General features: G+C 48.9%; 1 protein-coding gene across 1 annotated transcript in view; it reads right to left on the minus strand.

Annotated features, from left to right (window-relative positions):
- Positions 1-3090, minus strand: part of LOC111555239 — a 151804-nt gene extending 148714 nt beyond the window's left edge. Inside the window, exon 1 of the mRNA XM_031934456.1 lies at positions 3024-3090. Coding sequence (XP_031790316.1) covers positions 3024-3090 — 67 coding nt within the window. The remainder of the gene's footprint in view (positions 1-3023) is intronic.
- Between the last annotated feature and the right edge of the window lie 11699 nt (positions 3091-14789).

Here is a 14789-nt window from a genome sequence, read left to right on the forward strand (position 1 = left end):
CCCCCAGCCCCCTCCTATGCACCCACCCACCCACCAGTCTAACCTCCTATCCACCCATCCACCCATCACTGCCACCTCCTATCCACCCATCCACCCATCACTCCCACATCTCCTGTCCATCCATCCATCCACCCCCCAATCCGTCCATCCACCCCCCAACCCCCATCCATCCATCCACCTACCCACTACCCTCTCCTATCCATCCATCCACCTACCCACTCCCCCCTGCTATCCATCCATTCACCCACTCATCCACTCTCCCTCCTATCTATCCACCCACTCACCCACCCTCTCTTCTCTCCTATTCATCCAAGTGACTTGCCCAGGTGCACACAGCTGGTTAACGGTGGAGCCTTAGGATTTGAACCCAAGCACTCTGGCTCCAGACTCCCCAGCCATACCCTCATTCTGAATGAATCAGAGTAAGTGAGCAAAAGAGTAATGAATGGAACACCAGCAAGACCAAGAGGCTGCTGCAGGAAATAGCAGGAGCTGGTGTTCCTTCCTGTTGAGTGTCTTCCTTCTCCCACCATTGAAGGGGCAGGTAACAACCAGGGCATGAGCAGATGTGGTGAGGTGGCCCCTCCACCCCCAGCTCAGGCTGCTGAAGAAACTGCCAGGGATTCCCAGAGCCCCCTCCCTGGGAAGGCCAGCACCCCTCCCTCCCACTATCCAGCCATTCCATTTCCACCTATTTTCAAGCCTTGTTTCCCCTTCCTGCCAGCCATTTGCGGGATCTTTCCCAGGCACCACCCCTGCCCTCCTGTGCCTCAACCAGGCATTTATCTGCAGCCGTGTCCATAGGATGGCATTTCAATAACACCACTTCCATCCTCAAAACCACCCCACTGCACTTCGACTGGTCATTGCTACACATGCTGACCTGTTTAATCCCTCAAAAAACAAATTGTAGCTGGGGGCAGCGGCTCATGTCTATAATCCCAGTACGTTGGGAAGCCAAGGTGGGTAGAGGGCTTGAGCTCAGGAGTGCGAGACAAGCCTGGCCAGCATGGCAAAATCCCCTCTCTACAAAAAAAATACAAAAATTAACCAGGTGTGGTGGTGCACACCTGAGGTGCCATCTACTCAAGAGGCTGAGGTGGGAGACCGGCTGGAGCCGACAGGTGGAGGCTGCAGTGAGCCGAGATTGCACCACTGTACTCCAGCCTGGGTAGCAGAGCAAGACCTTGTCTCAAAAAAAAAAAAAAAAGAAAAGAAATACAAATTGTTTCTCCAAAATGGGGAGGGTTGGGGGTGGGGGTATGTTGTATACTATTTCATTTTGACCCTCGGAAACAATAGGACATGGCAGGCTTTCTGGCAGGGTTTATTTTCCCCCTAAATATTCTGGCACATCTAACAAAACCTTCTTGGCATTCAAGTAGAGTATCAACAGATAAAACCACATCTGAAAGACATTCAACCCAATCAATTTCCCTTCCAACTTTCCTTCAACTCTTTGATCACTTGGACACTCGGCACCAAATTAAACATATGTGTGCATAATCATTACGTTCTCAATTGTGCACAAGTCCAGCATTCTGCTTGTTTGCTCTACAGACAATCGCTACATCTGCTTTACTGCTCGGTTAGGCCACAAAGCAGCCTGGCCCACCAGCCTCTATCCACCAGGACCCGCAGAACTGAGCTGAGCTCTGAGAGCGTTGGGCCTGTATTAAGCCTGTACCCCTTCCATTTCCTGAGCACTTAAACACATTTAACATATTTTTTAAATTTCAGAAAAATGAAGTTCATGCCATGATAAATTCATAACAGATTAACCCAGGATGAGAAAACGCTGCACACTGGAGATAATAAATTCTTCAATGAGATCCTATGCACTTCTAGGAAGAGATCTGAAATGGACTGAAATCAATGTCATCTCTAGCCAGCAAATGAAATCGAGTCCCATTTCAGCTTTCTCAGCTGTCAGTTCTGATCAGTGTGCATTCTTTTATGAAACCAACACAATATACCAAGTACCTATGGCACACCAGGCAGTGTTATATGCTGAAATAAAAGCCAAAAAATCAAAACAATTACATCACTTGCAACAACTAAAAGACCCCACAATCTGGCCTGCGCTGTCCAGTATGCGGCTATAAAGAATCCAAAATGTTACTAGTTACAGAGAAACTTTTCATTTAATTTTACTTAAACAAAAAACCAATACTCTATTCACTTATTAGAAGACTTTCAGCCTGGTACAGTGGCTCATGCCTGTAATCCCAGTACTTTGGGAGGATTGCTTGAGTTTGAGACTAGCCTGGGCAACATGGTGAAACCACGTCTCTAAAAAAAATATTTTTTTAAAAAAGAAAACTTTCAAATATGTTTCAAACAACTTAGCACAGTAGCTAAACCTACTTTCTCACCACTATGTTTTAAGAAATCTAAAGACAGATCAAGTATTTGCTATGAAAATTTAGCATCCAAATTGAAATATGTCATAAGTATAAAATATATATTGAATGTTGAATGGGAAATGTATCTCATTAATACTTTCTATTGATTATGTTTTCTAATTATATATTGGATTTATTGGGTTAAACAAAATATGTTATTAATTTCACCTGCCTTTTTAAAAATTTATATGTGTGGGTTCTAGGAAAATTAAGATTACTTGCTTTTTGTTGTTGTGGTCGAGACAAGGTCTCACTCTGTCGCCCAGGCTGGGGTGCAGTGGTGTGATCTCGGCTCACTGCAGCCTCGACCTCCTGGACTCAAGCTCAGTAGGCCCAGAAGGCAGCATTTTCTCACTCAGGGCTTCAGATCTGGTCTCTGCAGCTCCCCAACCCCTGCCCTGTCTGAGTTTCCAGAGGATGCTGGTGGAGCATGTGAGTGAGAGCTGAGGATTCACCTGTCATCTCGCGCTCCTCTTCCCCATGAAAAGCTAAACAAAAGGTGACAGTGGAAGGGCAGGTCAACAGGCATGTGGCTACAAAAGCAAAGTCCCAGGCGCGTCCGGGCTGCCCCTCGCTTCACTCCCGACAGCACCAGGAACACGCAGCAGTTTTACTTACCCTCCGCAGTCACTGCCATCAGCAGCCAGAGCAGGACCAGACTGAGGAGCCCCATGGGGTCCGGCATCACTCACTGGGTCAGCCCCGTGCCACCAGCCTCAGGCTCCAGAGCAGCTCAGCGTGGTCCTGAAAGCAATCTTTTTCCCCAAAGAGGAGGGCTCAGCTTTAACCCACTCTCCCAGCCCAGGAGAGTAGAAGGGGAGGTGGGGGGGGCACTCAGAACAGAGATCCAGCCAATCAGAAGCCTCCGATAAACATATTAGCACCCCACCCGACAGAGAGGAGGGGAGGGGGCTCCTGACCAATGAGGGGAAAAAAAGCCTAGAGGGGGAAAAAAAGGAGCTTGCCTACTCTTCTAGCCTTGTAAACAGAGATCTGGGGGCAGAAGGCAACACGGTGTAGTGGTTGTTTCTCTTTAATTGCAGTATAATTATATTTTAAAAACATAAAATTGACCATTTTAAGCATTTCATTGATTTTAAAAGACAGGGCCTCAGCTGGGCATGGTGGCTCATGCTTGCAATCCCAGCACTTTGGGAGGCCAAGGCAGGCAGATCACAAGGTCAGGAGTTTGAGACCAACCAGGCCAACACAGTGAGATCCCCATCTCTACTAAAAATTTAAAAATTATCTGGGCATGGTGGCGGGTGCCTGTAATCCCAGCTACTTGGGAGGCTGAGGCAGGAGAATCTCTTGAACACGGGAGGAGGAGGTAGAAGTGAGCCAAGATCACGCCACTACACTCCAGCCTGGGCGACAGAGCTAGATTCTGTCTCAACAAACAACAACAAGGTCTCAATCCATCACCAAGGCTAGAGTAGTGTTGCAGTCATGGCTCACTGCAGCCTCCACCTCCCAGGCTCAAGCAATCCTCTTGCCTCAGCCTCTCAAGTAGCTGCGACTATAGGCACTGTGCCACCATGCCCACCTAATTCTTTTTTTTTTTTTTTTTTTTTTTTTTGTAGAGATGGAGTTTCACTATGTTGCCCCAGCTGGTCTTAAACTCCTAGGCTCAAGTGATCCACCTGCCTCAGTCTCCCAAAGTGCTAGATTATAGGCATGAGCCACAGTACGCGGCCCATTTTAACCACTTTAAAGTATTCAGTTTAGTGGCATCGTATCCACTCATGACATTGTGCAATCATCACTACTGTCTAGTTGTGTAGTCTGATGTTGGGTTTGTCTTTCCCAGTGCTCAGGTTAGGAAAAGCCAATGGGAGGCCTGGCTTAGCAAGGCCTTTGGAAACGGCTCTTACCACAGCAGCAGTGGGTTTTTCAAAGCTCCAGGATCCAGGCCCCCCAAGAGGACAAGGAAGTAACTCGGGAGGCCAGTGGCCTGCTCACACCTGCTCAGCGTTCATTCTAGGTCCCACATCTCTGCCTCTCTCCCTCAAACTCACCTCCACCCACACCTTTTGGATTTCAAGGTGTGGTTTGTTTGGTTTTAAAGACGGGATCTCACTCTGTTGCCCACACTGAAGTGCAGTGGTGTGATCACAGCTCACTGCAGCCTCAACCTCCTGGGATCAAGTGATCCTCCCACCTCAGCCTCCCAAGTAGCTGGGTCTACAGGCACATGCCACCACACTTCGCTCAATTATCCCATTTAAAGCACAAAACTCAGCCAGTATGGTGGCTCACGCCTCACTCTGGGAGGCCGAGGTGGACGGATCACCGAAGGCCAGCCTGGCCAACATGGTGAAAACCCGTCTCTACTAAAAGTACAAAAAATTAGCTGGACTTGGTGATGGGTGCCTATAATCCCAGCTACTCAGGAGGCTGAGGCAGGAGAATTGCTTCAACCTGGGAGGCGGAGGTTGCAGTGAGTCAAGATTGGGCCACTTCACTCCAGCTTGGGCAATGGAGTGAGACTCCATCTCCATCTCAAAAAATAAGTAAATTAAAATAAAGCATACAACTCAATGGTTTTTAAGATAGTCATGGAGTTTGGCAATCATTACCACAACCAATTTCATAATACCCTCACTGCAAACAGAAATCCCATACCTAGTAAACAAACACTTCTGGTGCCTCTGACCCCAGTCCTTGGCCACCACTGATCTGCTTTCTGTCCTTATGGATGTGCCTATTCTGAACATTTCACACAAATGGAATGGTTCAGTAGATGGCCTTTTTGTCTGGCTTCTTTCACTCAGCATGACGGTTTTGGGGCTCAGCCACGTAACGTGACATCGTGCGTCATTCCTTTCTGTGGCTGAATAATGCACTGAAAGGATAGACCACTTTCTGTGTAGCCATTTATCTCTTGATGGACAGTTAAATGTACTTTTAATAGAATTTTCTTAGAGTCAAATTAAGACACAGTTGACTGGTTGGCACACCATGTTTTATGAAAACTTAATCATTTATGCTTTTAGACTTGGCCCATTTTCTTTTCATATTTTGAAATCAACGATTCTACCTCCCTTTCCTCAAGCTCAAGCATTTTCCTTTTTTTGTTTTTGAGATGGAGTTTCGCTCTTGTGACCCAGGCTGGAGTGCAATGGCACAACCTCGGCTCACTGCAACCTCCACCTCCCGAGTTCAAAGCAGTTCTCCTGCCTCAGCCTCCCAAGTAGCTGGGACTACAGGCATGTGCCACCATGTCCGGCTAATTTGTTTGTATTTTTAATAGAGACAGGGTCACTATGTTGGCCAGGCTGGTCTCGAACTCCTGGCCTCAGGTGATCCACCCTCCTCGGCCTCCCAAAGTGCTGGGATTACAGGCGTGAGCCACTGCGCCTGGCCCCCAGCTCAAGCATTTTCTCCATGCAGGGTTCAGGAGCCCTGATCCATAGGGATAAAGACCTAAAAGACCCTTCAGTTCACAGCTGCCTGGGGACTGTGATGAGTTCTGCTGTGGCTGCTAAATGCTGTGAGGAAAAGCATCTTGGGGGGTGCTGACTTGGAGGAGCCAGTGGGGAAATGAGATACACAGGCAGAAGATTTTCAGCACATCAGAGAGAGACCTCACTCAGAGAAAGGAACAGTTATTGTGGTAGGAAATCGTGGAAGCAGTTTACAAAGGAGAGATTTCCTTGGATCTCAAAGAATAGATGGCATTGTTGTTAGGAAACTATCAGGCACTAGGCAAAGCATTCCTTGTGTATTGACTCATTCAATCAATTCCTCCTGCAAAATCCCTGCAAGGTGAACTAGGTCATCCCATGGTACAGAGGAGGAAACAGACACAGAGAGGTTAAGACACTTGCCTTAAGTCACACAGCTCAGGAGGATTTTAATCCCATCTGGCTCCCAGAGGCCCTGCTCTGTTAGCTCTGGCAGCTTTAGTCAGAGACTCAAGTCTCTGACCACAGGCCTGAATTCCTTCCCAGTTCAAAGCCTGGAGCCCTTGCAACCCTCAATGCGATGGTTTCTCATCAATGCAGCAACATCAGTCACATGAGGTACTGGCTACAAACGCAGATTCCCAGGTCCATTCCAGGACAGGACAATCAGACTCCCTAGGGTGGGGCTGTCCCTCCAGGCCATCCTGGTGACCAGCTGGGTTTGCATTGCCCCAGCCTACCGGAGTCTGCCTGGGAAGGGTCCCTGTACCTCTGGCCTTACTTTGTGTCTACATTGTCCCAGGCCCAAAACCCAGAGTGTGAGACAGAGGACTCGATTTACAAAGACTCAGACCCTCCTATACAAGCCACCCACCATAGATCCAGCCTCCCAACCTCCTGTTCCTCCCACCAAAAAGTTGTGCTTCTACCTGGAGGGAATTTACGGGGTTGGGTTTGGGTTTGCCAGTGACTGGGAATCGAGATTCCAGTCAGTGTGAGTTCAGCTAGAGTATTGATTGAAGCCCATCAGGTTCAAGTCAGAGTCACCAGAGTTCAGAAGCCCTTTCGGTGGGTGCAGTGGCTCACGCCTTTACTCCCAGCACTTTGGGAGGGTGAGGGGGAAGGATTGTTTGAGCCCAGGAGTTCAAGACCAGCCTGAGGAACATAGGGAGACCTTGTCTCTACAAAAATAAAAGCTCAGTGTGGTGGTGCACACCTGTAGTCCCAACTACTCAGGAGGCTGAGGCAGGAGGATTTCTTGAGCCCAGGAGGCTGAAGCTGCAGTGAGCTGTGATCACGCCACTACACTGCAGCCTGGGTGACAGAGCAAGACTGTTTCCAAAAAAAAAAAAAGGCAGCCTTTTCATTTGTGTATTAGCTTGTTCTCATACTGCTATAAAGAAATACCTGAGACTGGGTAGTTTACAAAGAAAAGAGGGTTAATTGGTTCTCGGTTCAGGAAGCACGGTACCATCTGCCTCTAGGGAGGCCTCAGGGAGGTTTCACTCTTGGCAGAGGGCAAAGCTGGAACAGGCGTCTTACATGGCAGGTGCGGGACCAAGAGAGAGGCATGGCGGAGGTGCCACACTCAAACAACCAGATCCCTCTGCTCCATTAATCCCTCCCTTTCCCTTAAACAGCCAGATCCCTCTGCTCTGCCAGTTAATTAATTAATCCCTCCCTTTCCCTTACCACCCCCACCCCACCAACCGCAAAAACGCTGGTATTTTTACTGTCTCCAGTTTTGCCTTTTCCAGAATGTCCCAGAGTTGGAATCCTACAGTGTTTCTTCAATTCTTTTCAGAATGAAGAAGTTTTTGTTTTTGTTTTTTTGAGACAGGATCTCACCCTGTCACCCAGGCTGCAGTGCCACTTCCACCTCCCAGGTTCAGGTGATTCTCCTGCGTCAACCTCCCAAGCAGCTGGGATTACAGGTGCCTGCCACCATGCACGGCTAATTTTTGTATTTTTAGTAGAGACGGGGCTTCACCATGTTGGCCAGGCTGGTCTCAAACTCCTGACCTCAAGTTATTCACCAGCCTCAGCCTTCCAAAGTGCTGGGATTATAGGTCTGAGCCACCACACCCGGCCTGAAGAAGCTTTCTTTTTAAACCACCAAAAGATATTTTGCAGAGCTAGGGTAAGCGGGTGAGAGAGCCATGGACACCTCATAGTAGAGAAGTAACCAGCAGGGGGCAGTGAGCTTCTCTTGCCTTGCCTTCATGAAGCACTCACTACTGCCGCCTTATGAACAGGAGGCCAGGCTAGGTGGCTCAGCCCTGTAATCCCAGCACTTTGGGAGGCTGAGGCAAGCGGATCACTTGAGGTCAACTGTTCGAGACCAGCCTGGCCAATATGGTGAAACCCTGTCTCTACCAAAAAAACACAAAAATTAGCCAGGTGTTGGTGGCACATGCCTGTAATCCCAGCTACTCTGCAGGTTGAGGCAGAAGAATCACTTGAACCCAGGAGGTGTAGGCTGCTGTGAGCCAAGATCACACCACTGATAAAGAAATGCAAATTAAAGCTACAAAACTCAGACTGGGTGCGGTGGCTCACACCTGTAATCCCAGCACTCTGGGAGGCCATGGCGGGCGGCGGATCACTACTTGGGAGATTGAGGCAGGAGAATTGATTGAACCCGGGAGGTGGAGGTTGCAGTGAGCTGAGATCATGCCACGGCACTTCGACCTGGAGACAGAGCAGGACTCCAGCTCAAAAAAAAAAAAAAAAAAAAAAAAAAGGAAGAAATTTTTAAAATTAAGTGAAAAGGCCCTGAAGCCTGGATGAAATAACTGGCAACTAGTGGAGAAAGAGGACATGGGCTCTCAGGGAAAAGAAAGAGGAAACAGCCTGTTGAGGTTTTGCAGGTTAAAGGCAAATGGCAGATCACTTGACATTTGGAGTGTGTGAAACACAAGCAGTTTAATCTTTTCAAGGGCAAAGACCATCTTCCCCTTTTGTATTGCTCATAAGACCTTCACATTGTGGCCATAAAAATGCTGGCTGGGTAGGGAAGGGGAAACACATTTTCTCCGTCTTAGCAATTCCCCTTCTAGAAATTAACCCAAGCCGAGCACAGTGGCTCACGCCCGTAATCTCAGCACTTTCGGAGGCAAAGGCAGGCGGATCACCCAAGCTCTGGAGTTCAAGACTAGCCTGGCCAACATGGTGAAACCCTGTCTCTACTAAAAACACAAAAATTAGCCAGGCGTGGTGGCAGGTGCCTGTAATCCCAGCTACTCCGGAAGATGAGGCAGGAGAATCACTTGAACCCGGGACGGGGAGGTTGTAGTGAACCAAGATCGCACAGCCTGGGTGACAGTGCAAGACTGTCCATAAAAAAAAGAAAGAAAAAGAATTTAACCCTGCAGGTCTTCACACACAAGTAGAAACTAAAAAAATATTCAGAACCAACACATACGTGGGAGCTAGAGAGTAGAGTCTGTGTGGCTCACAAACTCTGTATTACAATTTTTAAAAATGAAACACTCATCCTTGCACTGCTTTTGGGTGGGGGATACAGTGACACAATCACAGCTCACGACAGCCTTGAACTCCTAGGCTCAAGCAATCCTCCCACTTCAGCCACCCAAGTAACTGGGACCACAGGTATCCACCACCATGCTTGGCTACTTTTTAAAAAAATTCTAGAGAGATGGGTGTCTCAATATATTACCCAGGCTGGTCTGGAACTCCTGGCCTCAAGTGATCCTCCTGCCTCAGCATCCCAAAGTGCTGGGATTACAGGCAGGAGCCACCATGCCTGGCCATTCTTTCATTGCTTCTCAGTAGAATGTTCTGGGGACAAAGTGAAAATTCTCCTTGCTCTGTCTGGTACTGGGAGGTCTCTCATGAGCTGTACTCTCCTGGAGTCATTCATTTTCCTTAGAAAACCCAGATGACACCACAGGCCCTTTGAGGTTAGCTCAACATCTTTTCCGGAGATTAAAGATCCAACTGAATGGACCACAAGCCTTGAGGTATCAGAGGGAACCCTTTGGCTGGGCGCGGTGGCTCACGCCAGTAATCCTAACAATTAGGGAAACTAAGGCAGGCAGATTACCTGGGGTCAGGAGTTTGAGATCATCCTGGGCAACATGAAGAAACCCTGTCTCTACAAAAATACAAAAAAAAAAATCAGCCAGGCGTGGCAGCGTGCACTTGTAATCCCAGCTACTTGGGAGGCTGAGGCAGGAGAACTGCTTAAAGCTGGGAGGTGGAGGTTGCAGTCAGCTGAGATCGAACCACTGCACTCCAACCTGAGCAAAAGAGACTCCATCTCCAAAAAAAATAATAATCAGCCAGGCATGTCAGCGTGTACCTGTACTCCCAGCTACTTGGGAGGCTGAGGCAGGAGAATTGCTTAAAGCTGGGAGGTGGAGGTTGCAGTGAGCTGAGATCGAACCACTACACTCCAGCCTGAGCAAAACAGTGAGATTCCATCGCCAAAAAAAAAAAAAAAAAAAAAAAAAAAGGGAGGCGCAACCCCTCACACGTGCCTGGGCTCCATGGAGCTAGGAAAGTCTGAATGATCAACAGTCAGAGCAGCTGGGATGTCAGGGCTGGAGGAGATCCCAGACTTTCGTCACCCACTCCACACTCTGTGGCTTTAACTATGGCTCAGAGAGGAGGAGGACATACCCAGTATGCGGCAGCTGGAAGAGCTGAGGCAAGACAGGACTGCAGCCTGGGGCCTCAGACCTTGTCCCAGCACCTCTTGAAGGCCTGTTAGAGCAACACTTGCTAGCAGCAGCTGGTGGACCTCGGTGCTTGCCTTCTGGTCAGTCTCACTCAGTAGCATCTGGGACTGGAGTTACCTGCTAGTCCCATCGCCTGAGTCTGGTTCTATTCTCCCCCCACTGTGGACAGCTCCAGGGTCATTTTTTACTGAGAACTATGCTGTAAAAAGTTAACCTTGGCCAGGCACGGTGGCTCACACCTGTAATCCTAGCACTTTGGGAGGCTGAGGCAGGTGGATCACTTGAGGTCAACAGTTTCAGACCAGCCTCTGCAACTGTGAAACCCCATCTCTACTAAAATACAAAAATTAGCCTAGCATCACGGCATGCACCTGTAATACCAGCTACTTGGGAAGCTGAGGCAGGAGAATTGCTGGAACCCGGGTGGAGGTTGCAAAGAGCGGAGACTGCACCACTCCACTGTAGCCTGGGTGACAGAGGGAGACTCTGTCTCAAACAAAAAAAAAAAGTTAACCTTGTCCTGCTCCTGGAAGGAAACTCCAGGCCCTTGGAATGTGCTGCCTGATAGTAATACAGTGTCTTTTTTACCTGGGGGCCTAGGACCACGTCAGCTAGTCTCTGCTAATGACGTGATTTATGGTAGGGGGTTTGGGCCAGGTAATATCAGCATGACCTCTGGAGGGGCTGGAGACTGAGGCCAACTATGGGCCACTGGCCATGACTGATGGCCAATAAAAACACAAGACTCTGGTGAGCTTCCTTGGTTGGCAATGCCCTGTGCACACTGCCACATCCTGTGGCTGGAAGAAATAAGTACGGTCCACAGGGAGAGGACATCTGGGAGCTTGTGCCTGCCTCCCTGCCCTATGCATCTTTTCCCTTTACTGATTTTACTATCTTTCCCTGTAATCAACAGCAGCCATCAGTGCAATGGCTTTTCTGAGCTCTGTGAGTCCTAGGAAACCACAGAGGCTGAGAGTGATCTTGGGCCCCTCCCAAAATGCAAACATCTACCTTGCGCCAGTCACTGTTCACTGCAGATACAGCACCAGGCAGACGAAAGCCCTGCCCTCCAGGAGCTGACTTTCTAGTGCAGGGAGACAGATCAGAAGCAAGACAAATAGGCTGAGTGCGGTAGCTCAGCAATTTGAGAGGCCGAGGTGAGAGGATGAGGAGTTTGAGATCAGCCTCCGCAACATAGTGAGATGCCGTCTCTATGAATAAGAAAAAAAAAGATGACAAATAAGCTTATCTTTCAGGAGCAGACTTAGACGGGGCCAGGAAACACCTCGGGACACGAGCTTGGCACCTATGAGCCAGTCTCCATTAGGACCAGGTCATGTTCAGCTTTGACAAGCAGGAATGGAACAAGTCAAGCAAGTGACACTCAATTTTACAAGGAGCAGCCACCTGGGTCCCCTTCTCATCATGGACTGCCAGGTGTAGGCGTCAGCATTAGCACACCTGGCTCAGGTGAGGATGAGCTGGTGGTTACCTGTGTCATATGAAAGCCACCACGTTTCTTTCACAGGCAGACCATGGGAGCTGCCTCCTGCCCAGGAAATGAAACATGTAGTTTATGAGTGCAAACAAGAAAAAAGTTCAAGCACAAAAACGATACAAAATGTCTCCGGGAGGGTTGACATGTTAGCTGAGGAATCCCAGCTTGGAATCTGGGACCGGTAACTTCACCTGTCAGAATTTCAGTTTGTCTGTAAAATGGAGAGCGGGATGTTCATCTTACAGAATCGTTGTGAAATTCAGTAACAGAATGTGCCCCACCCATGGCAGGCACTTGACACAGCACTCACTGCTGCTCTGTGATGCGGTTATCTACAGTCATTGGTCATGATCCTCCTGCATCCAGAAGCCTACTCACTAATTTACCTTTACTGTTTACAGGTTGACATCCTTTCACAATCAAAGATCGAGTCCCAATTCCTGTGGCTGTCAGGAGCTCAGCTGAGCTGGAAGAGGGCGGGCTGAGCTGTCAGGTGTCAAAGCAATAAGCCAAAAAGCACAGTGTTGTGCCCGCGATCACTCACCGTGATGGTACAATCAGGAGGCTAAAACCGGAGAAAGCACCAACTGCCCTTCTCCTGTTTCCCGTTTCCCCACCGAACAGGGCATGGGTTGAGGATCTGGTGTATCATCCAGATATGGGGGAACCCGGCAAAAGGCTCCTGGCAGTTTTATGGACCTGGGTTGGGGGCAAGAGATGGGGCTAGGAGTGGAAAAGTACTGAGTAACAAGCCAGGGTGGAGAATAGGGTCCCCTTTTTCCTCCTTCTGGCCCATAAAAGACCCCTGAAGAAGACCCCTGCCCAAGGCCTCAGATAAGGAGACCTAGGAAGGCAGGCAGTAGGGCTAAAAGTGCAGACATGCATCAGAGCAGAGCTGTGGGGCCTGAGATCGCGATGCAACCCCCTCCAGAGGCCACAGGACACTGGCTGCGCCCCAAGTCTGGTGTGGGGAGGGCAGCTCCCCCTAAGGCCTGCCAGGTAAAGCCTTCAGAAATGCCTATGGTCAGGCCTGAAAAAAAAAAAAAAAATCACATGTAGGTTTTTTGATTTTTTGAGGTAGAGTCTCGCTCTGTCACTCAGGCTAGGGTGCAGTGGCTCAATCTCGGCTCACCGCAACCTCCGCCTTTCCAGTTCCAGCGATTCTCCTGCCTCAGCCTCCCAAGTAACTGGGACTACAGGTGTGTGACACCACCCCCAGCTAATTTTTGTACTTTTTGGTAGAGATGGGGTTTCGCCACATTGGCCAGGCTGGTCTCAAACTCCTGACCTTGTGATTCGCCCGCCTCGGCCTCTCCAAGTGCTGAAACTGCAGGTGTGAGCCACATCTGGCCACATGTGGGTTTTTAACCAGGGGTCACGCTCCTCTGCCGTGTTATCCGGGGCCTGAAGCATTTAGACAGTGCATTGCTGTTACCTGGCCCAAGAGTGGGGCGTCCACACATTGGGCGTGCCCAGGACAGCCCGAATTCTGCTACCTGGCCTACTCATTAACAGCTGCCCTTTCGTCTTCGACATGTGCTACCTAGTGTGCTACCTAGGCTTACTCTAATGATTTTTAATATAGAAGAAGATTGTCAATCATTTTACTGAAAAATGGCACAGTGGTTTTTTTGTTTTTTTTTTTTTTAAATAGCTGGTACAATGAGTAGCAATGATAGAGCCACAGACTTTTTAAAGATAAAAAGATAACCATCAACAGATAAGCAAAATGTGGTCTATGCACACAATGGACTACTATCTGGCTATAAAAAGGAATGGAGCAATGACGCCTGCCACAGCATAGGGGGCCCTTGAAAACATAATGCCACGTAAAAGCCAGGCATCGGCTGGGCGCAGTGGCTTACAACTGTAATCCCAACACTTTGCAAGGCTGAGGCAGGCGGATCACAAGTTCAGGAGTTTGAGACCAGCCTGGCCAACATGGTGAAACCCCGTCTCCACTAAAAGCACAAACAAAATAGCCAAGCGTGGTGGTGCATACCTGTAACCCTAGCTACTTAGAAGGCTGAGCCAGGAGAATTGCTTGAACCTGGGAGGCGGAGGTTGCAGTGAGCCAAGATAGCGCCACTGTGCTCCAGCCTGGGCAACACAGCAATAATTTTGAGACCCTATATCTCAAAAAAAAAAAAAAAAAAGGCCAGGCACAAAAGACCACAACATGTGCTATGATTCCATTTATATGCCATGTACAGAATGGGCAAATCTATAGAGCTGGAGAGTAGATCAATTGATTACCAGGGGCTGGGAGTGGCAGGGAGGGAAGACTGAGGGTTGACAACTAAAGGGTACGGGTTTTTTGGTTTTGAGACCATGTCTCACTCTGTTGCCCAGGCTGGAGAGCAGTGGCATGATCTTACCTCACTGCAATCTCCACCTCCCAGGTTCAAACGATTCTCCCGCCTCAACCTCCCAAGTAGCTGGGATTACAGGCACCTGCCATCATGCCCGGCCAATTTTTGTATTTTTGTAGAGACAAGGTTTCACCATGTTGGCCAGGCTGGTCTAGAACTCCTGACCTCAGGTGATCTGCCCAGCTCAGCCTCCCACAGTACTGGGATTACGGGCATGAACCGCCACTCCTGGCCCAGGTTTTCTTTTTGAGGTGATGAAAATGCTCAAGTTGATTGTGGTAATGGTTGCACAACTTTGTGACTATCCTAAAAAAAAAACCCATTAAATTGTATGCTTTCAAACTTTGTTTTAGAGACAGGGTCTTGCTCCCGTTGCCCAGGCCGGAGTGCAGCAGTTCAAT

Source organism: Piliocolobus tephrosceles, chromosome 17 (genome assembly GCF_002776525.5).
Source record: "Piliocolobus tephrosceles isolate RC106 chromosome 17, ASM277652v3, whole genome shotgun sequence".
NCBI lineage: Eukaryota > Metazoa > Chordata > Mammalia > Primates > Cercopithecidae > Piliocolobus > Piliocolobus tephrosceles.